Genomic DNA, 25,940 nt, shown 5'->3' on the forward strand with positions numbered 1-25,940 from the left:
AGTTTAGGCTGGACATCAGGAAGAGGTTCTTCACTGAGAGGGTGGTCGCACACTGGAACAGGCTCCCCAGGGACATAGTCACTGCACCAAACCTGTTGGGAGTTTAAGAAGCGATTGGACTGTTCACTTAGTCACATGGTCTAAAATTTTGGGTAGACCTGTGCGGTTCCAGGAGTTGGACTCGATGGTCCTTATGGGTCCCTTCCAACTTGGGATATTCTATGATTCTATGATCCCTTGGATGCTGTTCAGTGCTGCCAGGGAACTGCAGGATCCAGGCTGCAAACAGATCTCGTAATCATCTCTCACCTCACTCTGACTCCAGAGGGTGCTGCCAAGGCTCCCCTGGTGGTGGGAGGTCAGATAAAGTTCCAGATCCTCACTATGAACTACATGGTTATATTAAGTACTGAGATGTAAAGCCTACTTGTGAAAACAGGATGATAACAGATTTTCATTGTAAATGTAGAAAGAGTCCTGTTGCAAAAAATCGGGCATGCCAGGCTTACCTGCTCTGTAGAGGCTTTCACTGGCACTAACTCATAAATGTAGGACAGCAAATTCTGGGCTTGTCTCGGATATGCATTCATAATCCTTTCTCACTTCTGCTGGGTTTGTACCTCACAGTAACAAGCACATACTGCTACAAGTAGGTCATGAGCAAACTTGGGCAGCGAAGTCCAGGGACCTGTCTGTGAACAACGCCTGCAGAGCTGGGTTTTGCATCTCCCGCGTGTGACTCGCAAGCCCTCTGGGGATGCTGCTGCTGAGCAGTGAACAGGACTCTGCTGCTGGGTGCCGCTTCAGCACCCACAGCGGTGACCTGGAAGCCAGCTCTGCACTGCTTGAAGCAAGCGTGCCATTGGGGTCCTCACCGACCCTCAGCAACTACGGCAGGTCACCAGTAACTAACCTGATCTGCAACCTACTGGTCTCAGGCAGACTGCCACAGCATTTCCTACACTGTCTTTATTCAGTTATGAGACCTGCTGACTCCAATTGCCCAGACAACCCCCAGAGGCTGTGGATTTGCCCTTATTAGAATGGATTTTTAAAAGTTAAGATGGAGCTCAAACAAGGCTGAGGCGAGCTATGTGTAAGCCAGATCCTAAATACAGTTGGAACACCACCCCTTAATTGGCTGTCCAGTGTCTCCAAACCAAATTCTTCTTCAAATGCCTTTTTAGTTGTTGATAGAAATTTAGCTCAAATATAAAACAAATTGAGCTGCTTTTCAAAATACACTTCTGTAAAAAGTGGAGGTGGGCATGCAGAAAAAGAACCATCCTTGTAGCTAAATGTTTGAGTCTCTTACGCAGCAAGTTCTCAAAGGGTAAGACAGAAGGCAGAAAGTGAGGCTACCCGGTGGCCTCTGCCAGCATCTTTTTGTGACGTGCTTTTAAAACCTGTAGGTAACCATCCACTGACAGCATAACTGTGTGAAACAGTCGATGCTATTTTTGGTCATATCCATTAAGTATAGTTTTCAGATTCCTCCTACGGTATTGCTCCAGATACTGATTTGGACTAACTGAAGATACTGGGTTTGTGTGTTAAGTTTAAAGTCCATTATAGTGAAGTTAAAATAAATTACAGTCTTCACAGAAGTCCCAAATCTCCTGTCCCCAGCTGTCAGATAAAATGATAAAGCAAAATATTTCCCCAAACAATCTCACTTAGAAGTTTGAAAACCAGCTGCAGTGTAGAGATTTTTTTTTTCTGATATGAAAAACTCAGTTTCTAAATTCTAGACCAGATTGCTCTTGGCTGCCTCTTAGGGAAATTCAAGCTGTACCAAACAACTCCAATGGCACTGAGGAGAGCAGGGTGTAAGCGACAAAACACAAAGCAGTACAAAAGCCTTGAGTGTTCTATTTAAAGTGACTTTATTAAAACATTGTTAATATAAAATGTGACCAAGTACAATTTTCTTTTTTGTAAGAATGTTTAATAAAAACATACGAAAGAAAGAAGGAGCATCAACTCTTGTCAAAGCACAGGAAAAACCTACCAGGATAAGTAAAAAGTTCTGCAGCATGTTCTACCAGCTGGTCCCAATGTGTATTAGGGTAGAGTTAGCCAATGGAAGAGACAGACAGCCCAGGTTCTTCTTTAAGAAGCTTCAATGTAGTCGGCAGAGATTTAATGTAACGCTCCTCAACAGTAGGAGGCTTTGCTTTAAGATCTGCCCCTATCAAAGTAAGATTAGAATGCACATCTTTACATTGGATTTAAAACTTTTCAACAGCTGAATGCATAGAAAATTAGATTCAATGGTAAATGTAATATCCAGGGTTAGCATTTGTCAGCTTCGAAAAGAAGGTGCAAGTCAATAATAATTAAACACCTAAGGAGGTTTTGCTGAAGTTGTTCTAAGCTGCATTAATGCTGGATGCTTGTAAGAAATCCTAAAAAAAGGGCAGCTAAGAAAAAGCCAGCTGTAAAGCCTAGGCCAATAGAAACAATGAAAGTATTTTGTGAACTGCTGAATGCAGAGACAATATCCCGAATTACAGGAATTTGTACATCTCAGGAAGGATGTAAAGAAGCTTTCAGAATTCCATAAATAAGTCTGTGCAATGGCTTATACTCTGGCAATCTGCCCCCTCAGCTACGAAACCTTTTAAGAAAACACTTACTAGAAAAACTGGAGGTTTGGGGCTTCTATTTTTTAGGGGGTAGGAGGGCAGCACACAGCATCTTCCTTGATCACCAAGTTAAGTTTTAATGCTCTATCAGCACACAATGCTTGTTCGGAGTAGGCGGTACAGCAATTAGAGGCGAGGACTCTTCCAGTACATTTCCAATCCTTCTTGTAACAACCTCACAGCAGGCAGAAGAGAACCCTGCAGCAGCCGGTTCTGCACATGGAGCTGCCACGGGCATCCAACCAAATGCCAAACGCTAACCCACGAGAAGCCTAGCACTATTACGGTCTAGTAGATGGTGACCTTCTTATGGCTTTGGCGGGGACCCGCGAGAGCCGTTAGAGCCCCGTGTTTTGCCTTCTACCCCAAACAAATGCTACGGGACTATTGCTGAGGTAAAGGGAAGGTCAGACCTTTGGCATCGGAGCAGACCACCCGTTGGTTGTGCGTAGGGGAAGTTAAGGCTTCAAGGTGAGGTAAACACAGTGAGAGTCAGTGTGTAAATCATGCTGCATTTCAGAGACAACAGACTCACGTGACAGCTAACCTTGTTCTCTACATTTAAAACACCACACAAAGATCATTCGAAAGCGCAACTGCTGAGGGCCACCTTGAGATGCCTCTTTGCACCTCGGGAACAAATGTAACACAGATGTCGAATGCTACCCACCAGGAGGAAAAAGCACCAAAGTTGATAAGTCCTTGAGACGATAAGCTGCTTAAAAAAACAAAGAAGCCTCATACAGCTATGACCTCCCACAAACATAGTGGTTTCCTGACACAAAGGTAATCCACACTCCAGCAGTTACCAATGCTGTACATCCAGCACTACTGGTAAGAGTTACGCTCTAGCAAGGAGGCAGTGAAATCATTAGGCTTGTGTTCCCTGAAGACAGTTTCTCCCAATCATAAGGTGTTGTCTTGTTTCCCTTCCACCCCCAAGTCTTTAATCCAAAGACCAGAAACACCCGTCATTTTCCCAGGTAATTTTTCTAACACTCTTCTGGTTAATTTAGCAGATTTGTAGGGTACAGACACAGTGCTTCTTTGGATCCATCATTTTGGCAATGCCTTTGCCCTCTTCAAAAGAAAAGTATTTTCAGAAAAGTGGTATAAAAGTTACTTTCAAACTAAATGAGATAAAGAAATCAATACAATTCTTCTGTATGTGTATTTTTCACACTGTTTTTGCTAGTTATCTGAACTATGGAGTTCTTTGCTTATTTGGAACCATTGCATATGCTATGCTATGCTATTACTTACAGGCCATGCTAGCAAAGTTTCAATTGAAAATAGCAACCTGTTTCTGTAGGTTCCACTTCTTGGATGTGGAGACTCTCATTTATTTCTCTTTAACGTGTATTTGGTAACTTCTCCCACCTTCTCAATACAGTGGCTACTAAAAAAATTTGACAGATTTTAAAAAATAAGTCCAAATGAAACCACACATCTATCACTGTTTAAAAAAAAAAAATGCATCTGGTATTACAAAAGTTTATACAAAGGCAACATTTAAGAGTTTGAAAGTTACTTCTAGAAAAAGACACAAATACTAGTAAATTAACACACAAGGAGAAAGATATTCCACTCCTTCCCAAAATTGGTTTGAACTATTTTGATGCATCTTTTACCAGTTGTCTAGAAAATCAAAGCCAGTCTTCAAGATAACATTGCTTGTACTAGTCTGCAAGAGAAAAAAAAATGAAATAAGATGTAGTTGTTAATTATGGTATTACAAACTCAGTACTTGACTGCTTATCTGCAAAAGAAAGCTTAAAATGTTGTCTGCCACTATTTCAAGTCCTTCACCTTGCTCTAGCATGCCTAAGAACCCATGCCAGAAAATGCTAGACATGAAGATACACTCACGATGGCCAAAGAGGCAACTCCAGATAAGAAAAAAATCCTTGTAGTGGTCTGCAGGCAAAATGTTATTTTCTCCCCATGGAAAAACTCATAAACATCAATTTTCAGACTAGAGTGGGAATTGCAGAGAATGAAAAAAAAAAAAAACCACCACAGAATGTAGGCATTACTAATTCAAATGGATTGTCTGTTACAGTGACAGACAGCTGCTTCCAGAAAACTACATGTTTTAAACCCTGTTGACAAGTTATTTTACCAAGAACGTGCTTGCTCCTGCAGCACTGCACTGCCAGCCATGACATTTAGGACGATTCCACCTTTCAGGAAGACTGCGCAAGGGACACGTCTGAGTCTCTAGAGCCTCTTCCTAGACTATGACCTATCTTCATTTCCTCTTTCTGGAATCTCTTCCCTGTTTGGGGGAAAGAATCCAGAAAGGAAATGAAAATTCTTTCACGGATCCTTCTCTGCTACTCTGCTCACATTTTGACATGGGAGGATTGTTTCTGCACGGAGAGGAAAAACTGGCTTTTCAAACTATTCCAGTTGGCTAGAAAACATTCACAGAGGAATTAATGCTGTACAAATCATTAATTTGTAGGAAATCATGACAGAATCTTTATCTAAAATTAAAGAACTACTGCAGTCACAATTTGTGGCAAAACAGCTTCAGAAGTGTAATGCCTTAGCTCCAGGAAAAAAAATAATGACTAAACATAGGGCTCCAAGTGCTGAAGTGGCTTAAGTAATGTTCTCTCCTAAGTGCTGCCACTCACTCTGCTTTCAAGTATTTACCTCAGCCTGCATCTTTCTGACCTTACATCATCTTGTTCGGAATTTAAACAATCACCAGTGTGAAGATATGGTAAGAGAAAGCTACGTGACATGCTTGAGGTGTACAGTAATATGTCAGGCGTATGCCTGATTGCAGTGCTACAGATCCCAAACAGGAACGCATGGCTTTGTTTCAAGAACGACTCTCCTTCTCTGCTTCAGTTTTTAGGCTTCACATCTCTTTCTTTTCTTTCCCTCACCATGTCATATCCTGTTGTTCCCTTTCTTTTCTCACAGGTCAGCATCTGCTTTTTAAATAGCTCCAACAGTCTATTGAGCTGCTTAAGGATATTTTTTGTTGTTGAGCTATTTGTTTTTCTTCAAGAAAAAGAAAAACACATTCAGAAGGCTAATTTTGGGAGCTCATTCCATTTCCATTTTGGACTTTAAGAGAAAATACTTTTGAAAGCTGCCCAGCTGCTTGGGACAAAACACTGGGAAGTGGCTGTCGGGCTACTGCTTAAAACAGCTGAGAAACGAGCTCACCATTCACTGTTACGCTGCGTGTAGCAAGAAAGTAGCCTAGATTCTAGTTTATCTACTATTCAAGTTGAGCTTTTTCCAATAAGTGTTCTGCTGTTTCAAGAAAAAAATAGTTTTTTATTTTTTTTTATTTGATATAGTAAGTTCTTTACCCTAAACTGTTAGGTAGCTTGCTGTCAGTCAGCCAACGGATGCCATGTCAGTGTTTCTGTTATTATATCCAAATGATGCCCTCATCCTATGAATTTTACTCCATTAAAAAACACTTGATTTAAACAAACAATAGCAGTTAACATGTTGGTTATATAGACTTCCCTAAAGTTGCAGGATAAAAAGCCAGCAAGCTTAGTTATGGCTTAATGCTTTATGGAATTCCTGATCTTCCAGAATGACCTTATTGCATTTTAATGTGTTATATTTGTTTTTCAATTTAAGGATCGTGGATACAGCAGTCCTTACCTGTCCAGGCATTTGTGGATCTGAAAGTATAGTACCATCGTTATCTTCCTTGTTTGTCCTAGAAGATGCCAGGTACTGCGGTGGGTCAGGAAGAAAGAAATCATCTAGAGAACTAGCAGGGAGTTGAGAGGGTCGAGGTTTCTCCCATTCGAGAGATACAGAAGGTAGACTGGGGGTCACGGACTTCTCTGGTTTAGTTACGCTGGGCTTCTCGGCTTTCGCCATCTCCTTTGGAGCAGACTCCTGTCTGCAAAAAGAGGGAAGGGGTTTCTCTCCTTTCTCCATCGACTTGATCTGGCTGGGCGTCAGGGACTGGAACTCAGACTTGTCTCCTTCAAACTTTGAGCGCTCTGCATTTATCTTCCAGAAAGAAGACTCCTCATCCTTTCTGGGTGCTATCAACCCATCAGAGCCAGGGGTCTTAGCAGCCTGAGAAGGTTTAGGGACTTGGACACCAGGTGCTGCTTTAAGTGGCTGCCTCTGTTCGTTTTGCAGCTGGGCACCACCTTGTTCTTGTATGGACAGAGATGCAACGCTGAACTCCATCTGACTCTGTTCAAGGTTAAAGGAAAGAAAAAAGAGTATTTCAAAGCCCTTCATAACGACAGTTTTGAACTTCTGATCTTGATGCATATAGATAACACCTCTACCAACAGCCAGGCAACTCCCGCACAGCAAAGCTAACTCATTTTCTCCATAAATGTCTATCTTTCTAGCTACGTTATAATAACTAACAAAAGACTGAAATGCAAGCAAATGTAGGAGTCCTGGACCTGCTGTAGAGGAGTCAGGCAGAGAGAAAACAATCATATTTGCGTTACTCAGTGCCACCCAAGATAGAAGTGCATAGCTTGCATGGCTCTAAAACATTAGAATAGATGTGGATGCATCTTGAAAGCTACAGATGTTTTACATGAGAAGATTAAGCGAAAACACATGTGCTTTACAGAGCAGTTGAAAAGGCCGTCTTCCAGTAAGGTCTTCAATACGGTTGGCAACATGTTACAACTCCATCTACTTCCAAGATAAAGCATTAGATGCAACGGGTATGTGTAACAAGCAGCTTTCACAATTCTAATGCCTGAAGTACATCTCTGAAGTAAGAGAAACACCTCCAGCAGGTCCAGTTCAACACTTACTCCAGAGCTGTTTCGCTTTAACTCGCAATGAGGATGGCTGTACTCATTTCTGAGAAGTTATACAGGGTCAGGGAAGCAAGTGACCATAGTTAAGGCATGAAACAGAGCTTGCAAGAGCCACCTAAAAGTCCGCAGTACCACAAAACGTTCATTTTGCTTACTGCCACATCAGTACTCTTGATCGTCATTTGGACACTTTAGGCTAATAAAAGTTAAGCCTTATTTCACCCTGAGGAACACGCAAGTGTTCCTGTATGTAGGAATAGTGCACCACAGCAAGCACCAGAAAAGAACAATGTCATGCCTAGTATCTTGTTTGGAAAAAGGAACAAACAATGCAAAAAAAATTGCATTTACAGTTAGAGCTACACTGTTGTCATTATGGGCTTGACTAGTCTTCAAAAAGCCTAGAGGACATTTCAAATACTAGATTTTGCTGTTAGCTATTGATAATTTCAAAGTTCATTACAAATCTGTAAAGTTTTCCCAATTCTCTCTCTTTCCCGGCCTTTCCTGAATAAAATTGCAATAGCATCTGCAGACCTAAATTTAAAACAAGTCCAAACTGGTTATCATTTTTACTAGAAGTGTTTGAGACCTCTGTTATTGTACATGTTAAGTTCAGATGGACTCTAGATCTAGGACTTGCACACCTAGTATTTAGTATTCAGAAACTTCTCATCAAAGAGCAAATGTTAACCCTGCAACTGATTATTTATAAACCAAATTTGTTTTGAACTGTCAGCAGCTAGCTACGCATACATGAATCATAGAATCATAGAATCATAGAATATCCTGAGTTGGAAGGGACCCTTAAGGATCATCAAGTCCAACTCTTGACACCGCACAGGTCTACCCAAAAGTTCAGACCATGAATCATGACTTCACTTCTGAAGTTTCTAAAGAATTAGATACCTTGGGTATTTTTCCAAGGTTATAGGCAAGGAAGCACCAGGTTGCATGCTTCCATTAGGAACATACTGTGTCATCAAATGAGGCAGAACATAAACACGCTGTGAGCAATTACAGCTCGACTGGAATCAGGTGAGTGCAAGAATACGTGAGAGTCCTTACCAAAGAGCTCAACTCCCTGCTCCACCCTCAGAAAACAGAGAGGGAAACCACAATGCTTTGTTTTCTAGTTTTCTTTTCAAACCCAAAGTCATGCCTTAAAGTTAAGAACAGGGGATAAATCTGTGTTAAACCATCCATGAGTGCAATGATGCTGAAGATTATTCGCAGTGACTGCCATTCCCTATATTAAATTATAGGGATTCATTTCCCTGAGGTCACTTGGCAATACTATTGAATTGAGATTTACCACCCTGAAATTAAGATGCATTAAGACTCACAGCTGATAAAATCCAAGCTCAAAACAAAACAAAACAAACGAAAACCCACAACACAATATAAAGCGGACCTGCGTTTACCCAATAACAAAAGAAAAACGTATTTTTTTGGGTTTGTTTTTACTGCACCTTGGAAGACTTAATTCCTACATGACAACGTACTTAAAACAGTGGTACTTTCTGTCCTTCAGCAGTAGCCTTTTCCTTCTTCTGCGTAGCCTGTCCCAAGGCTTACACTAGAGATGGCACTAGCTGAGGGCCATCACAGCAGCAGTTTCAGTAAAATGGTTCCTTCCTTCCTCAGCTCAAGAGAGAGGGGGTCAGTGCCAAGAGCAGAGAGGGGCCACCCCAGCCCCACATCTACTTGATTGGTGTTGGAACCAAAATCTGGGCAAAACACTGACGGAAGGCAAGCGGGGGCCTGTTAGATCAAAAATAAGAAAAAAAGCAAAACCACCAAGATGGTTTTGCCCTTCCACAGTAGCAGGATACACAAATAACGTCAGGTCTCCTGGAAAATTCTTATGTTGCGGTGCAAAAGCCACTTCCTGTGGTCATGTTGTATTTTCTCTCGCAAGGGCCCAAATGTCAGCTGAGAGCTCTGGTTTGGAAGCAGCGGGCTGCTTCTGGTGAAGAGGAGAGCGTGGCACCACAGCAGAGCTTCGGGCAGCTTTACCCTTTCCAACCCACTCGTCGATGCGTGTTTGGGAGAAGATATGCTTTTGTCTTTTAGAAGGAAGGCCTTGCAGAAGAATGAAGTTATGCTATTTTTGTATTTTCACAGGACTGTGGATGAAGCAGTCATCCCAACCCAAAACTGATTCTGGGGAATAATGTACCAAAATAAGACCACAGCTTGAGTAGCTGAAGTGTGAGATTAAATCTAACAAAAAACAGAATCTTGGTTTAAGAAAGAAAAATATCTGCTTCTCAGTTTGGACACAGCTTTTGTAATTTTGCTCTCAATTCTTGGAAATTTTCATCTTTCAAGTGGTGAAGGAAGTTTTTGAATATTCATTACATTGGTTTTCTGTGTAGATGTTCTGTCTAATTTAAACTAAATCTACTTTATCTACATTTGAAATAAAAAAGAGCTAACCTTGCCCTTCTTGGTCAGTCTCTAATACCATGTTCACTGCACAGCTGCGGGTGACCATACCTTGCAGCTTCACAAGAAAGGCCCACATGATGTTTAAGATCGCATATTTGTGTCACAGCGTGCTTTGGAAATCAAATAGTTCATAGCATGACACTTCACATGGAATAATCTGATTGAAAATACTTCTCCAAGAGTTTTCTTTACCCAACCAAAGAAGGCGAACAAGAAAAAACCACACTGATATGCTCCGAAAGCACAGGGCCTCAGCAGTCTGTGCAAGCCGCCCTGTGAGGTCAGACATATCCTTCTGCTTCCCAGGAGCTTCTGTGGGTCAGTCACAAGTTTTCTATTTTCCTTGAAACATATTATGTTTCTATTTGACTTTTAAATTTATTTAATATGTCTGAACCCCTGAGAAATGCTGGTGATGAAAGAAAATGACTAATACGTAATATCTTTCAAGTCACAAAATTGGTAATAAAACACTAAAAAAAAGGAAAAGAAACAGAGCAGCAGAAAATTTCACACAGAGATAGAGAAGACTCATCTGAGAAACACTCAATGCAGAAACCTAAACCATGAGTACTACTGTGTATTCTAACAGGTAGCTAGACCCTAGAAACGTGAGTTTAGCTGGTGTTTTCCTCTCAGTTTCTTAAATCAGATTGTAAATTGGCAACTGATGGCTCAAGCAGGAGAGGGAAGGAGGCGACTGTTACTCCCCCCAAATAATTTCCTTTTTCTTTAAGTTTGTCAGTCAGAGGAACATCTCGGTGCATGTTTCTTCTTGCCCCAGCCAGACTCACGGCAGCAGCTATTCCAAAGAGAGCTGTGCTGTGCGTTTGCTCTCATGAGGCTGATGGCGCTGCCGTGAGCTGAGGCTCGGCGGTTGAGCATTTAGCAGCAGAACTGCACTTGTGGCGGTCTACCAACAGTCTTTCTGGGGAAACAAACCCAGAACATTTTGATAAGATTAGATAATCAAAAGAAAACTGACATTTAGGCACAATTTGAAATTCCAGAGATTGAAAACCAATCTCTTTCATAGGCTTTGTATGATCTTGAATAAGCTGCGATTTTTGGACTTTAATTTCCCAACTAAGGAATAAAATAAAAACACTTCCTTTCCTACCATTTGCCCAAATTATATTTCTAGAAATTGTTCAGCTCCAAAAGTATCTCAATAGTTTATAGACAGGCTAGTACAGTCCCAACTGCAATTTCTGTGTGTTATCACATTCAAAAAAAAGCTATTAACAACAGTAGTATTTTCAATATTGCCTGCAAGAGCAAGTAATTCTCAATGCATGAGACAGAGAGAGAGAGAGAGAGCGAGCAGACACAAACACACAAAGTAGTATTTTGAGGCAGAGTAAACTTAGAAGTCTGTTGTTAGTGTTTTTGTGTTTTAAATCTTACCCCTCTGGTCCCAAACACCTGCAAGGAAAGGGTTAAAGTAAAGGATGCTTAGGTCTTGGATCATCTCTCTGTCCAATAGATTAAGGAGAAGCAATATTCAAAACTGTAGTTTTTAGGAATCTGTGTATCCATCTTTCCTTCTAAAGACCATGGAAAGGCATCTATCAATTTTATTTATTGGATTAAAAACATTGAGACCTAACTTCAGTATCCCTCAGGAGGGAGGGATGACCCACCAGATCATAAAACCATCTGTATATGCTCCTGGGAAACAATGTAGTCTGAAAGGGACGAACCACACACTTCAGGAACCTAATGATTTAACAACACTGTATAGAATCACGTCTCATTCCTAAGTCTATATTATAAACAAGATGACCACAAAGAACCCAGGAGCTTTTATTTTTGTTTTTAAGCAACTTATTCACTCATCAGGAATGTGTAGTATTTTACTAAACAGACACGCAAACACAGCCAAAACAAATAGTTTTGCTTGGCAGCCTGAAAAATCTCAATCGTTGAGACAAAGACTGCAGAAATGCTGTCAAAAGCAACTTGTTTTAAGCACAGCCTGATATATGCAGAGGTAAGAAAGCAAAGATAAAAAGATGACTTTAGAAGATGACTTTGGTTTGCTGAATGGACAAAACCAGAATAAACATGGACACAAAGCAGTTGCAGTTTTTGCTTTGTTTCCTGTGCACACAGTGGGTGTTTTCAGGAGCTTTTCAGAAAGAAATCCTTAGGTCAGCAGAGACTAATGGCAAGGGCAAAAATAGAGCAAAAACAATCTAAGTAATTTTAGTCCATACCAAGAGATAATGTGGAAGACGCGCAGCACTTAGCTTCAGGGGAAATTTCATGATCTGGACACAAGTTTGTTGCTCTTACTGGTGAGCCTGAGCAAACTCAAGAGTATCAGTACGTGGTATGTGCACGGTTTTACACTCAAAAACAGATGTCCAAAGGTTGATGCAGGTGACTGAATCCTTAGCCAAGAACAACTGGCCATGCAGATTAAAATAAACTTTGAACACAGCTACTATTATCACAGTTTATTTTTTTCTTTTGCTCAAGAATTGAAACTCAACAGTAGTCTTGCAGCGCTGTGTTTTTTTTTTTTTTAAATATCTGTAGTCCAGATAAAAAAGGGGAAGCAAAAACCCCAAATCTCAGGCATCACTCTTCATACCTTCCAAGAAAGTATTGCCGTTTATGCCAACTCGATAAAAATAACTGCACCAAATTATAGGTTGAAAAATGAATCTAACATCAGGCTACTAAATAAGGAGGGAAAAAATATTTTCTGCTACTTTCTTCCTATTTAAATAAATAATAAAAAATAACAGCTAGGACTTGTGTAAGTCAGGATATTGAAGACTGCCTTTTAGTTTTAGCCCTTAGATATAGGAAACACAATTTGTATAATACCATGTATTTTATAATAAGAAGTACTTTTTTATTTTCTTTCTAAATCATTGCTGGAATTAGATCACTTCCATAGAGACATTAGAAGGTGAATTCAGACACTGAGACAGCAAACAGATTACTGGAGGGGATTGAAGCTTGATGCATTTTCTTTCTGTCCTTTTTTAAGTATCACACCTTGAAGGCTTTTCTTTTCAACTAACATCTGAGGGGCTGTTGTAAGTAGAAGAGAGCTGAAGGAGGAAAAGTCAGGAGTTTTTTAAACAAACAAACAAACACACACACACACAAAAATGAAAACAAAACAAACAAACAAAAACCCCACACCTACAGCAAGGACTCTCTAAAGCTACCTCTACATCTACTCCAGCTGTAGCAAGACCAACAATTTTTTTCGATGAGAGTGTGTCTGTTTTAAATATCTGGAATGAAACCTATTTTAGTTAACAGCATGAATTAGAAATAGATTCCAACTTATTCCCATGCTGCTCTCTGTATTCAATGCGTTAGCTGAGGCAGCAGACTGAAATTATATTTTCTGCCCACTACTAAATTAACTAAAAAACAACAACAACAGCAAACAACACAGAAAGTTCTGAGTTCAGGAAAAGTTTCACAAATTTTATTTCCAAAACCAGGCACAATTCTTGTTTTCCATTTGTATCTTGAAGTCCGTGCCGAGTTTCACTGAATTTTTACATCAAACAGACCAAGAAACCTCAAAGCCTAAACTCAGCCAGAATGTCAGCTTTCATCTCACTTAAACCTGAAGCCATAAATAGAATGACCTAAATTCACAAACCTGGCTTTAAAAAAACATTCACAAACCTGGCTTCAGTTAAAAAAATGTAACCCACATTTCATGATGTGTTATATTCATGAGGGCTCCACCCATGAACCAAATCACTCTGTCCAACTCTGTCCCTAGCTTTAAAATGTCACTTTATTTGCAGTGCCATGAGAACATGTTGCTTTTTAAGTGATTTTCCTTTTGAGAAGTGCTACAGTTTTCCATGAAAAATATGAGATCCTTCAAATGCTGCCTAACAGCTAGCTCAAAAATTTATTGTTTCTATTTTTTAACCTGCAAACAAAGCAAAGAGGTAAGACAAGAACTTATTTGAACAAATGACTTCAAACAGCTTAAAATCCTAGAGACACTCATACGCATATTTGACATGAACAACTTAACCCTTACCTCACATTTGTGTTTAAAATGAGAGCACAGAAAATTTACTTTTGACAGAAGAGAGGTTATCGAGTCCTCCAACTGCATTCTGTCCAAAATGAAAGCAATTTAGTACACTGTTCTCATGGTAAGTGGAACAGCCACGAAATTAGGGAATTCGCAGCAGTAGCTACTGTAAGAAAAATGTGTCCATGCCTAATCAGCTGGAAGCAGCATTGTCATCACTGCAACAGCTGAGAGCAGCTCCAACTTGCAGAAAACATACCTTCCCCTCTTCCCTACTGTTCTCACTACCCTCTCAGCTGTCCTAAAATAGTTGTCCTACAGGCAACTACTGATTTCGCTACTTTATATTTTTCGTACAGTCTCAGCGTTAAAAATAAAAATCAAGCCTATCGGCTTTACTGATTTAAATCTCTATTTTCTCCTTCTCTGCAAAAGTAGACATTAAATGTCACATTCCCTTCCGTAGGTAACCCAAAGCACATTTGTACAAAGCTGCAAGAGAATGAAGGCATTCCATCATCACAGGCAATAATGTGGACAAAACAAAACAAAACAACTCTTCCTGAGCAGGAGATCAGGGAAAACAATATTATAGAGAGAACAGCCCGTGCTGAGGTAGAGCTAATGAAATGGGAAGAGCCTGATAGCCTAAAATAACAGTGGGAGATCTGGCTCACAAGACTCTGAACACGCATCACAACATAGCAACCTTATTCAGGCTCACTCAAGCTTTTTTGCTGTTTCCCCATGCTGGACTGACAGCAAGAATATTTTCTACTCAGGCACTACCCCATGGAGAAATTGCGTTCCAGTATTCTCCTGCTGAAGTACTGGTTAGGGAAGAGATCAAAGAGTAAGCATGAAGCAAGACATCAGCCTTTAGAAGCAGGAGACACAGCAGCTGAAGGGTTGGGCTGAAAGACTGCCACAGCATGACAAGGCACTGGGAAGAAAACAAAAGGAGGAACCCACACAAAGCAACCAACCCACACACCACGAGGCAGGACAAAATGGATTCTCTGGAGCTTTGCTCAAGGAAAAGGTCGTTCAGCTTCTCACCCTGCAGCCGAAGCACAGCTTTTATCTCCGGTCAGCAAGGAGGGAAGGGGAAAGCCAGAAGCACATCTCGATTAGCTGAGACAAATAATTATTCCTAAAGCAACCTCCCCCCACCTCATTTTTCTTCAGCAGTCACATGAGGGTTTGCATGTCATTCTGCGATCCTCCGTTCGTTACAGAAAGGCAAGAAACTGGAGCATCATCCTTTACTCTGAGACACCAGGAGGACAGTAGAAATAGTCTTAAGCAGCAAGAGAAAAGCCACAGGTTGGGCTCAAAAAAGCTTCACTAAACATACAAGCATTGAAAAGACAACTGCCAGCTTAAGAGAAAACCCATCTGACCACAGGTACAGCTCACCATGGATCACTGGGCAGCGTGTTACAGGCAGCACCATCTCCAGTGCAAGTATTCAGATGTTATCAAATCGTATCAAGACGCAGCCTGGAAATATGATTACACCTGCCATGTTCCCAAGACTGAGTTTTGGGGTTTGCATCAAAAAGTACAGGAGAGACACCGTAACTGTCTCCAGCATATGATTTATTTCTCCTTATTGTCAATGAGTTCCACGCTCTTCTCACTATTCTTGACTGATTCACCCAAGCTCACACACATTACAAGCCCCTCTAGTATTTTCCTAAAAGCCTGCGGCTGCTTCTTCTAAGAGTCTTGCAAAGACAGGAGGGCTTGACTGAGCTAGCTGGCTCCCACCGCCAGAAACCCTCCTGACGCAGCTTATAACACAGTTTTAAGGCCCCTGAAGACTGGCGATGGTTTCTCTTGAACTGTAGCAGTGTCGGCTGCAGGGATCCAGGAGCCACAGCAAGTTACAGGGTAATCCACATCTGCAGAGCGCAGATGGGGTGCTAGCCAGAGGCAGTGACCTTGAGCAGGAAGGCTGACAACAACTTTAGGGCTGGGTCAACTGGATTAATTTAGCGTTCACTGGCATTTCCAGGTAATTACCTTGCATTAGCCTAAGATTATATACGTAAGCTCATACATGATAACTACATATTTCAAGGGCAAAAAAAGGAAAGTGGGGAAAAGCAGCTTTCTCTGGCAGACAGATCCAGAAAACAAAAAGTCTGAAATGTGTGATTAAATTAACATGGCCACCACACCCTGCTGACAAAGGCAGCGAGCTGTGCTTTCCCACTAGAAACATGGTACAACTGTGTGTGTTTCCTCACACTGCAAGTTCACAAACATGGGGAAATCTGGCTCTACTTCAGCTTTATGAGAATCCCATTGTAAATAATGCTTTAACAAAATATCAGGGGCAAAGTTATATATATATATATGTATATGTGTGTATATATTGTATAGATATTATTATATATAGTATATATATTTTATATATTTATATATATATATAAAACCACCACAGAAAAAAACACATTATTTTTGAAGGAGCTGCCTTTTGGAAAGAACGCAATGCTTTCAGCACAGCCCTAGGTTAACAAGTTTTACTATATTCTACTACGTAACAAAAAGATGAAGCGTAAGATAGTCTACAAGAAAACAAAAAATGAACTTCTAATGAAGTTACTAGATATATGTACCTTTCTCACCTCATTCCCTAACTACTTTAATTCCTGCCTTCTAAACTGAAATGCAGTTATGCTTACACAATAACTGATGCATGTTTTCAAGATTAAATTTTCTGTCCTCACTAAACATGGAAAATTGTTTTGAAAGTTCGCTGTGAAAAAAAAAAATCAAATAATTTGGAATGAATCAGTTCTACACCTGCACTTGAAGTCAGAACATTAGTATAGAAAGTACATTTTGTGTTTTTGTTACCGTAAATCAAAGTACACCAGCCCTGTTCCATTTGAGTACGGTCACTTTACACAGCTCTCATAGAATCGAGGCGACATTGGCCTATCAAGTATCGAAATGAAGATATTACAAAAGCAGAAGGACCAGCATCAAATGACAAACCAACATTAAAGATAAAAGTGCTGCATATTCACCTTCGTTTCCCAGGAGAACGGAGCCGAGTGTTCATCTTGCCAAGTTATGTCCTGAAATAAAATTCAAGAATGTAAAAATCAGAACAGCTTTACCTGCTCAGAGAATCACACAGATAACGTTATGTTGCGCTGCTGGAAGCATAATCGCCACCACAGAACTAGCTAAAGAGTGAGAGCGCTGCTTCTACATGTCACTGATTACATTTTAAGACCGACTGAAAGCAAGTTCTCTGAGGGAAGGACTACCAATTAGTATTCCAATTTAACCTGACAATTTAACCCAAGTATATGAAGATTTAACGTGGTCTAAACTTCTGGAAATGATTTCTCTATAAATCGCTTTAAAATGTATTATATCTCCAATTTTCTACTGTACATTCTCCTTGGTGGCTACTAGCAACACACAGGGACAGGATTAAGGAGAGGATCAGGGGCCTTAGGGAAATGAAGTCCCAATTCCCCCGCTCCACAGATGGAAGAGCGAGTGTGCAAGCAGACAGCCTCGTGGCAGCAAAACAGCTGCACGTCCATCCCTCCAAGCCACAGCTGGGTCCGGCCCTGACAAGATACAGCTTTATGCACTTTAAGAACAGTCGGTTCAAAGTATTTGGTGCTGTTCAAGCAAGAGTAAAATCCCCATATGAATCCAAGAAGTGCCATCCTGGGAAAGTACTGTGAGGTTTCATGACTACCGGAGACTCTGGTCACGTGTAATGCTGCAAGAGAGTGGTTGGGAATTCATTAAGAGCTCCGAGTGAACTCTGCTGGTTTTGATCATTACTGTATTTCAGCTTTATTACTAAGGCCAGAATGAGTAATGGAATAAAATTCAAGAAGGTGTTATTACGAAAATAATCCCAATTCGAGAAATTCAGGTAATCTCTTCACGCATAGCATGCCCTCCAGAAAGACACGCAACCCACATCAAGAAAGAAGGGGTGAAACATAAATAAATAAATAAACACACATCGTGCACATTTTTTCACAACTTGCAATAAAATGGTTGCACTTTCAGTTCTAGTCATGGCTGAGACTTATTTGTACATTGGATGCTCGTGCTGGCCAAGGTAATGAGATGCACCCTCCACACTACGTATAACGCTGCTTTGCCACCACAGGGGAGGAACAGGAGTCAGAAGGATGGCTGGGTGGATGGATGGATGTAAAAAGTCCTGGAGTAACCATGCATAAGGAAGGAGAGGACAGGACAAGGCCTGGAAAGCTCGTTTCACACTTCTAAATAGAACTAGACTGTGTTTTAAGCTAACCACTGCTCAGGAATCCCCCATCTAAACATGAAAACACGGCAATCTCCAATTCTTTCTCACTTGTGAAACACAGGGTTTCTAGCAGCAAAGTGTTTGTGGTATATGACAGTAATCCCTCACTCTTTTGTGAGGATATAAAAACAAGATTCACCGGCCTACTTCTTTACTGGCCAAGATCTTAGCATCTAGGGTGAGGCTGGATGAAAATACTTTTGAAATCCAAAGAACCGGGCTGATCAGAGACCACCTGAAGGGGAAAGCCTGGGCTCTGCTGGACCAACCATTCTGACCAAGAAGGAAGTTTGACACAGGAAATTAATTGCCACAAACACAAGCGTAACACTAGGTTCTCTCATTCTAGGAAGCGGATACTCTTATTTATTACTGTTTAAGGGAAACAAAGTGAGTAAAAGTCTGTTTTTATTGTCTGTTCCATCAGTATTTGCCTTGTGCAGTGCTGCCGACCACATGGGAATGCCATAGCACTTAGGGGGGATGCCTTGCAGCAGGTGAGCTGACAAATTATTTCAAAACCATTTTAGAACTGGATCTTTCACATCTGAAACTGGCAGAGTTGTAACCCCATTTCTGAAGGATGCACGACAGGAATCACAGCCCAAGGGGGAGCACGTGTTGGAAAGAGCATTCAGTGAGCCCAGCTGCTGGATTAAGTCCAACGCACTGGAGGTAGGACTATAACCCCTGTGTCCACGTGGGGTCTGGACAAATTAGTTCTGGCCTTCAACCACAGCGCTAGAGGATACAAATGAAGTCCAACAAATTCCCACATGCTGTCACGGAGCCTCAGAGCTCCAGATGTTAACAGAGTTGTCAGTGTATTTTACCTCAGGAGTTTAAAGGAAGCTTCGTCTTCTTGTCAGAAGGCTCACAGTTCATGAGGAACCGGAGAGCAGGGGATAAAAAACTTAGTATGAGACTGATCCCAATAATAAACTGGGACAGATTATAGGTCAGCCAGCTGCACACGTATGGGTGGTTTAAATGAGCTACTATTAACTGTCAGACATTTCCAGTGGAAAACAACAAAAGGAAAACTTGTGTTGGTAACGAGGAGAGCACATTAAGCCCAAACAGCCCTTGTAAAGGACTGTGATACAGGTCCATTTCCGCAACATGCAAAGCAGCCACAAACCAGTCCTAAAGCTGGCAGCAAGGCACGGCCATGTTGTCCTGGATCCCATGGCCATGTCGTCCTGGATCCAAGATGGCCAGTTCTTTCTTTTCCTGTATTTGGGACAAGTATAGACAGCGCTGGGAGGAGATGCCTCTTCACCCAACGTTCTCTGCACATCCTCAACTCAGAGAAGATGCTGGTGCTGCTGCTGACAAAACGCTGCCTGAAGAGGGACAGGAAAGCAGCATAGGGAAGAATGAGTGAACGTACGACATTGCCATACACCAGGACAGACAACTCCCTACAGAACGGAGCGAGTCAGCTTTCCACTTACTAGAAATTGTTGTCTTCAACAACCACTGAATTTGTGGGCACAAAACTTCAATCTCCAGCTTAGGTAGACAAAACACTCCCAAAATGAGCTAACGGTATTTTGGTACTGGTTGTTTAAAGGTTCTTATCAGAGACAAGACCTAAGACTTCGCTGGGTAATTTCTAAAGATGTAAGTAGTAGACACTTGTTAGGCTGGAGGAGGTCCCTGAAAGAAAAGCACAGATTTTCTTTCTTCCACATAGGGTTCATTGTATTTCAGGCTTCACTTCCCAGCACGCTTGCACTTCGCAGCCAGTAAATCTGAAGAGCTTTGCCCTTATTGAAGAGGTCTTCCACTGGATCTGGCAGTCTATTTCATAACACATGATTCGAAGCTTCAAGGAGTTGATGTCTGTCATTACCTGAAGTGTCCTTGAAGGTAGGATTAAATAGACAGTTACCAGTTCTGTCCACTGTCACAGAAGGGAAGGAAGTCTGTGGCCTCCACCTCTTGTGCCTCAGAGGACACGCAGAGGACCAAGTGAGCAGCAGGAGAACAGCGCAGTTCTGCCGCTTCCTGTCTGATGTGCCTGATGTCTGATCACCAACTAAATCTGAGAAAGAATTTTGCTTTCTGTGCAATAAACAAGTTCTCTCATGCTTGAAGAAAATGGGAGCAAAAACATACACAATTTTAATATTCACAAAAGTAAATGGAGTGAGATGTTTTCCAAAAAAAAAAAAGTAAAAATATAGCTTTGAGGCTATTTAGCATCAGCACGGATAAGACGTGATCCATATCTGATCAGCTTTTGTTTTCAGCACACAAAGCTCTCTTCCAGAAAGAAGCCAAATAAATAAACTTTTGTTCACCAGTGTTAAAGAACCCATTTGTAAGAAAGAGGGCCTCATGCAACATATTTCATAGCTTAAAAAAAAAAGGGGGGGGGGGGGGTAGAGAGAAAGAGAGGCAAAAATCTGGTCATACGCTTGACTTCAACAACCAGCTGCAGAATATATTAAAAAGATTCATATACTATGCTGGCTACGTGTAGGCACTGTGTTGCCAAACAGCATGAGAATTTCGAAATGGAAGACACTGGGAGAAAGATGCCAGGCTGTCTGACACAAGCATTGCTCAGAGCAGCTGACAATGACCATGCCATCCCAGAACTACCATGAAATGCGTTCCTGTGCTGGCAAATGCATCTCAGAAGCATTATCGGAACAGGACTTGCTGGTTCTTGTGGTTTAACTGCACTCAAAAATTGCACTGCGTTTTTTATTTAAAAAAAAAAAGCACAAATCTATAACAGACATTACATTAAAGCTATTGCTATGTTCAGTACTTGCTGCTTTAAGGCATTTTTAAGTAGGAGATAAAAGGGTTGATCCTTTGGCTTGGTGTCAAACTTCTTAAGGCTAAGCAACACGAACACAGCACCCACCTTCAGGTAGGTAAGTCAAGCTCCCCTATTAAAAGATGGGATGAAACTAACAAAACTCTCTTACCTGTCTATTCTCCGTATAAACTATTTAACATTTTCTAAATCACATGGCATTTTCTTCAACAAAAAGTTTAGTTATCGTTACTCCAATTCTTTGAATTGCTCAGTACCTATGGCATTTTCTTCAACAAAAAGTTTAGTTATCATTAGTACAATATGCCTTAAAAAAATAATTAAAGATAAAAATAATCAGGCCTTGAATCTACGTGCACGTCACACTTGTGGATAAACAGGGGCAGTATGGAGAGATGGCAGAATTTGCCGTAAGCTAAATATCTAAACTGTCCTGCACTAAACTAAAGGGGGAGGATCCAATGGCATCAACTATCATCAAGTCAGATGCTTAACACAATTTGTGATGTATTTCAAAAATAACCCCTTTCTATTACATTTACATTAAATCCCAAATTCTACTTCCAGATTTCTCTCTGCTTAGTTAACCCTATTTTCTACCAGCTGGAGAAACACCAGCATTCGGAGCCTTGTTAGGGAAGATGAAGCTCTGCTTGAAGCTTGCAGCATCCAAAAGCCCTTGGCCAAAAGACGTAGACTGTCTGGACACAGGCAATGATGGTGAAGTGACAGTTTTCTGTTGTGCCCACATGCAGATAACAAGTCACTTAACCTTTAGCAAACAGGACAAAAAATCTTTCATGGGGGTGTAAATGACCCTGTTAGCCTGGAAGAGACGAAAATATATGCTTGACCTAGAGCACATGACTCTAGAAAAACAGAACCCGAGAGGCAAGAGGTGCTTTTTGCTAAGAGCAGGTGTTGGAAAACAGCAAGGTCTGTGACCCCATCACGGATATGACGCTGGTGTTCTCTGGGGCCTGTTTCAACTTGCAAGTCTTACTTGACATCGCGAAGCTGACGGTGGACACGTCAGTGGCTGCTGTTTGTAGTTAGGTGTATCATCACCATGACAGTGTGGAGCACGTAGGTAGACGTCAACCATGCTGGGTGCCACCCAGGCAAACTGTGGTGGTGAAACAGTGGAGTCAGGGAGCCCAGTTCCTGTCCTTCCATTTCTTTCATCGAGCTTTTTGTAACTTTTGAAAGTACGCTCAGTTCTTTGACAGCAGGATGGCATACTAAAAAGCAGCACATGAGATTCACAGTGCACACACATCTTCAGGTATTATGTTGGGGTCTGGCAATGCTGCAGTGAGGGTGAGGTAACGAAAGGGAAGGAGCTGTGGGACTCAGGCAGTTCCAGGCATTTGCCAGCAGCGATACATGGTGCCACAGCACTCTGGCACTACGACACAACTGGATCAACACTACAGGATGCTGTGGTCCTGCCTGCCACCGTGCATCTATTTTCTGTCACAGCCTTCCCACGCGGGCAATGTACTGAAAGATGTTTTGGAAATGTAAGAATGCTTATATTTTGAGAGCTTGCAGTCCTGCACTAGAAGTTCAGGAAATCAGTTTGGTGTTAGAAAAGATCTATGGGAAGAGGTGGGAGGAGAAAGAGGGAACGAACCGTCCAGAAATATAATATATACCACTAAATATATCCTCTGTACCAGCTTATCAAAGTGGCCACGTGCATTAAAGTGGCAAGGAAATGCTGAGTTCTGGCTGGGTAAATTAGTATTTTCAGCATTCATCCTTGCTTTGCTTTCTCCCAAGTCCTCCAAAGAACACAAGAAGAAGATTAATATTTCATGCTTAAGCAAGCACAGGTAGATCTCTACAGATTTCAACAGTAGTTACCAGGGAAGATGAGCAATGCTTCTGTGGCCAAATGTGACACTGGTGGAGCGGGTGTCAACAAGGACATCGTTGGACCAGCACACTCACGCTGTAAGGGCTGCAATATTGATCAGTGGTTTTGGGGTATGCAGGCTACTCTCTGCTTCCTTACCTCAGGATACCGTACACCAAGAGACAGGGACAGGAGCCAGGACCAACCTAACTGCCCTCCGAGCAAGTGCTAGGTGACCGTGGTACGTGCAGCAGCTACAACTTACAGACGGCAGCAGCACGGCTCGGTAAGCTGTCAGCTCAGAAGGCAGCACGGTAACAGAGCTCCGTAGGCAAAGCGTTTGCAAGCCTGGAAAGTTGACCTGTAACAGCAAGGCACTGGCCGCGGTGGCTCTGTAACAGTAGGACGCGGAGGAGCAATTACTGAGCCAGGGCAAATGTCCAAAAATCAGGTTGGATGCCAGAAGGGGAGCTGGGGGAGAGGAAGCTATCAGATGAGGAGCCAGGAAAAGCTCCAAGGCTCAATAGTGCTATTGGAAGAACTAAAATGGAAATGGAGGATGCCAAAACAAGTGGAATCTCTTTCTTCAGAAAAGCAATTTATATTAACTTCAGCTTGGAAGTCAAGGAGGAAGTCAGTTGAGGCAGATGCTTCCAAAATTAAACGCTTTGCATCAAGTATTTTGATGAGCCGCGATTTCTTTAGTTAATGGTTACAAAAAGGCTAAGGACAACATTATTTGCATCATAGTGATATTCTGGGGGAAGAGGAAAAAGAAAACGACTTGCCAAATTTCAGATGGACTCTCTAGTTGTACTTTTGTTGAGCAGGAAATGATTATTTCCATATGGTACAGCACAACAACCTACTACATGCTTTCTTTCCTTCTGGATCCACATAATTCAAAGCAGAAAGCACAGGAGAGCTGCCTGAGACCGGGAAAGCTGAACGCATTCAGTTTCCACAGTCATTAACCTAAGTCCTTTCACAAGCAACTTCAAGTTTAGGTTTCCTTTAAAGACTGATTGTGCAAGCCAATTTGTCCATGTCCTTCTCTACACTCTCTTTCACCAAAAGTGATGGTTTATTACCAGAAAATATCTGCCCAGACTTTCTGGTATCGCTGACTATATAAAACTAAACATGAGCATACATTGCCTGGCTCCAGATGCGATGTGTGTGCTGCACATTGTCCTACCTTCCCAGCACACAAGGCACAGGCAGCAGCCTCCTACCACAAAGCCAGTTAGGAACCACGATGCCTCAAACACTTCTCACAAACCTTAGTGCACAAGATACCGGTGAGGTAGCTAAAAGAAGCACTGCTCAATTTAAATTGGATGATTACAAGTGCAGGAGCAGATTGCCTTGTTCTGGTAGCAGTCACGTAAGTTAATTAACAATAGGTCACTTTAAGAAATCAAATGAACAGAAGGGGAGATATTGGCTCTGTAATCATACCAAGATTTAAAAACAAAGCAAAACAAAACAAAGGAAATCTCATGCAAGGAGTAAGAGGGATACAGGATGTGAAGAGCACCGTTAGGTCTTCTCAGATAATTATTAGTCCTTCTCCACGGGAGCACACTCCGTACGGGGACCAGCTGTTCCAGACCGGGTACCCTCATACCTGTGCTCTCCTGGAGCATCTGCCACACTTTGCCATTAAACAGGTAGCTCTCAGGAACTTCAAAATCCATACTTTTTGTCATCTATCTTTCCACACCCTTGTTTTTCCTGGCACGTAACATGGAAAAGGCTACATTTTCTAAGGTGTCAAAAATACCAAGAGCTGGAATGTTTTCAGCGTTGTATTTTTAACCGCATCTAAAATTAGGCGCAAAAAGGAAGAGATTTAACTCAGGGTAAACATTCCCTGCAGTCCCTTTCCAGCAGGGGATCACGTCCAGAGCCAGCCCAGCCTTCGCCGGGCGGACAACTTCGGGAAGGCGCTGCCACCGACCTCCTCTCTAAGCCTTTTTTTTTTTTTAAATAAAATCCACTCCGGGATCGCTCCTGCTTATCTCGGACAAACTTCGGCGGGCTGCCTTTAACCAAACCCCGCCGCGTACAGCGACCACCGCACCCCGCCCTTGGGCACACGCAGCGGGCGAACAATACCGCTCCCGCCCCTCACCGGGAGCCCCCCGAAACCCGTCCCTCGGCCACCGAGGACACGAGGGGCGCCCGCCCTGCCCTCCTCAGCGGGGCTCACCGCCCCGGCCCCTCACGGCCCCGCCATGGCGGAGCCCCCTCAGGCGGCCGCGCCCAGCGGGGGCGGGGGCGGGCACGGGGCACGGCGCGGGCCCCCCGGCCGCCGCCCGCGGGTACCTCGTCGCCGAAGCGCACCAGCTTCTGGCCCGTGTTGAGGCGGAGGCTGGGGTAGGAGGCGGGCGGCGGCGGCGGGCGGGCGGCGCCGCGGTGCGCGGCGTAGCGGGCCTGGACGTGCGGCTCCACCAGGCACTTGTCGATGATCTCGTCCTGCTGGCGGGGCGGCAGCCGCTCCCACTCGGGCCCGTAGCGCTCGCGGATCCGCTCCTTCTCCGCCATGATCTTGCGCGCCATGGGGCTCAGCGAGGAGAAGTAGCTGAAGCGCTTGCGCTCCCGCTCGTCCAGCGGCCGGTTGCCGTTCATCACCGCCGTGCGGGAGGCGGCGATCGCCGCCGCCATGGAGGCCATGGCCACCCCGCCGCCAGCCCCGCACAGCCCCGAGCCGGCCGCGCTCGCACGGCGGGAGCGGGAACCGCCTCCTCCCTTTTCTTCTCCTCCTCCTCCCTTCTCCTCCTCCCTTCCCTTCCCTTCCCGGCTCCGCTCCTGCGGACACCGCCTCCCCTCGCTCCCTATAAACGCCGGCCGCCGCCCCCCAGCCCGCCTCCCGCACGCCCAGCGCTGCCGGACGGCTCCCGGCGCTGCCGGTGCCCGCGGGGCTCCTGCCTCGCAGCTGGCGGCGGGACCCGGGCGGGACAGGGGCAGGAGGAGCGCTCCCGGCTCCCAGGAGAGCCCCTGCGGTGCCCACCCGCCCCGTCCCTGCCCCGGCAGCAG

General features: G+C 43.0%; 1 protein-coding gene across 1 annotated transcript; it reads right to left on the reverse strand.

Moving 5' to 3' along the window:
• Positions 1-1,862: 1,862 nt before the first annotated feature.
• C3H1orf198 (chromosome 3 C1orf198 homolog) lies at positions 1,863-25,709 on the reverse strand. The gene is made up of 4 exons (XM_048045942.2): positions 25,230-25,709; positions 16,961-17,011; positions 6,291-6,842; positions 1,863-4,332 (listed from the first exon to the last, which is right to left on the reverse strand). The coding sequence occupies exons 1-4, from the start codon at positions 25,575-25,577 to the stop codon at positions 4,276-4,278; spliced, it is 1,008 nt and encodes a 335-aa protein (XP_047901899.1). The 5' UTR covers positions 25,578-25,709; the 3' UTR covers positions 1,863-4,275.
• Positions 25,710-25,940: the final 231 nt, after the last annotated feature.

Source organism: Anser cygnoides, chromosome 3, assembly GCF_040182565.1.
Source record: "Anser cygnoides isolate HZ-2024a breed goose chromosome 3, Taihu_goose_T2T_genome, whole genome shotgun sequence".
Lineage (NCBI taxonomy): Eukaryota > Metazoa > Chordata > Aves > Anseriformes > Anatidae > Anser > Anser cygnoides.

What these genes read in the sequence shown, in the direction of transcription:
- C3H1orf198 (XM_048045942.2), bottom strand. Translation starts at nt 25,577, where the DNA reads ATGGCCTCCATGGCGGCGGCGATCGCCGCCTCCCGCACGGCGGTGATG. An exon ending in TGGTGCGCTTCGGCGACGAG is followed by an intron (nt 17,012 to 25,229) that starts GTACCCGCGGGC and finishes ATTTTATTTCAG; the next exon opens with GACATAACTTGGCAAGATGA. An exon ending in CGTTCTCCTGGGAAACGAAG is followed by an intron (nt 6,843 to 16,960) that starts GTGAATATGCAG and finishes AACCTTGAACAG; the next exon opens with AGTCAGATGGAGTTCAGCGT.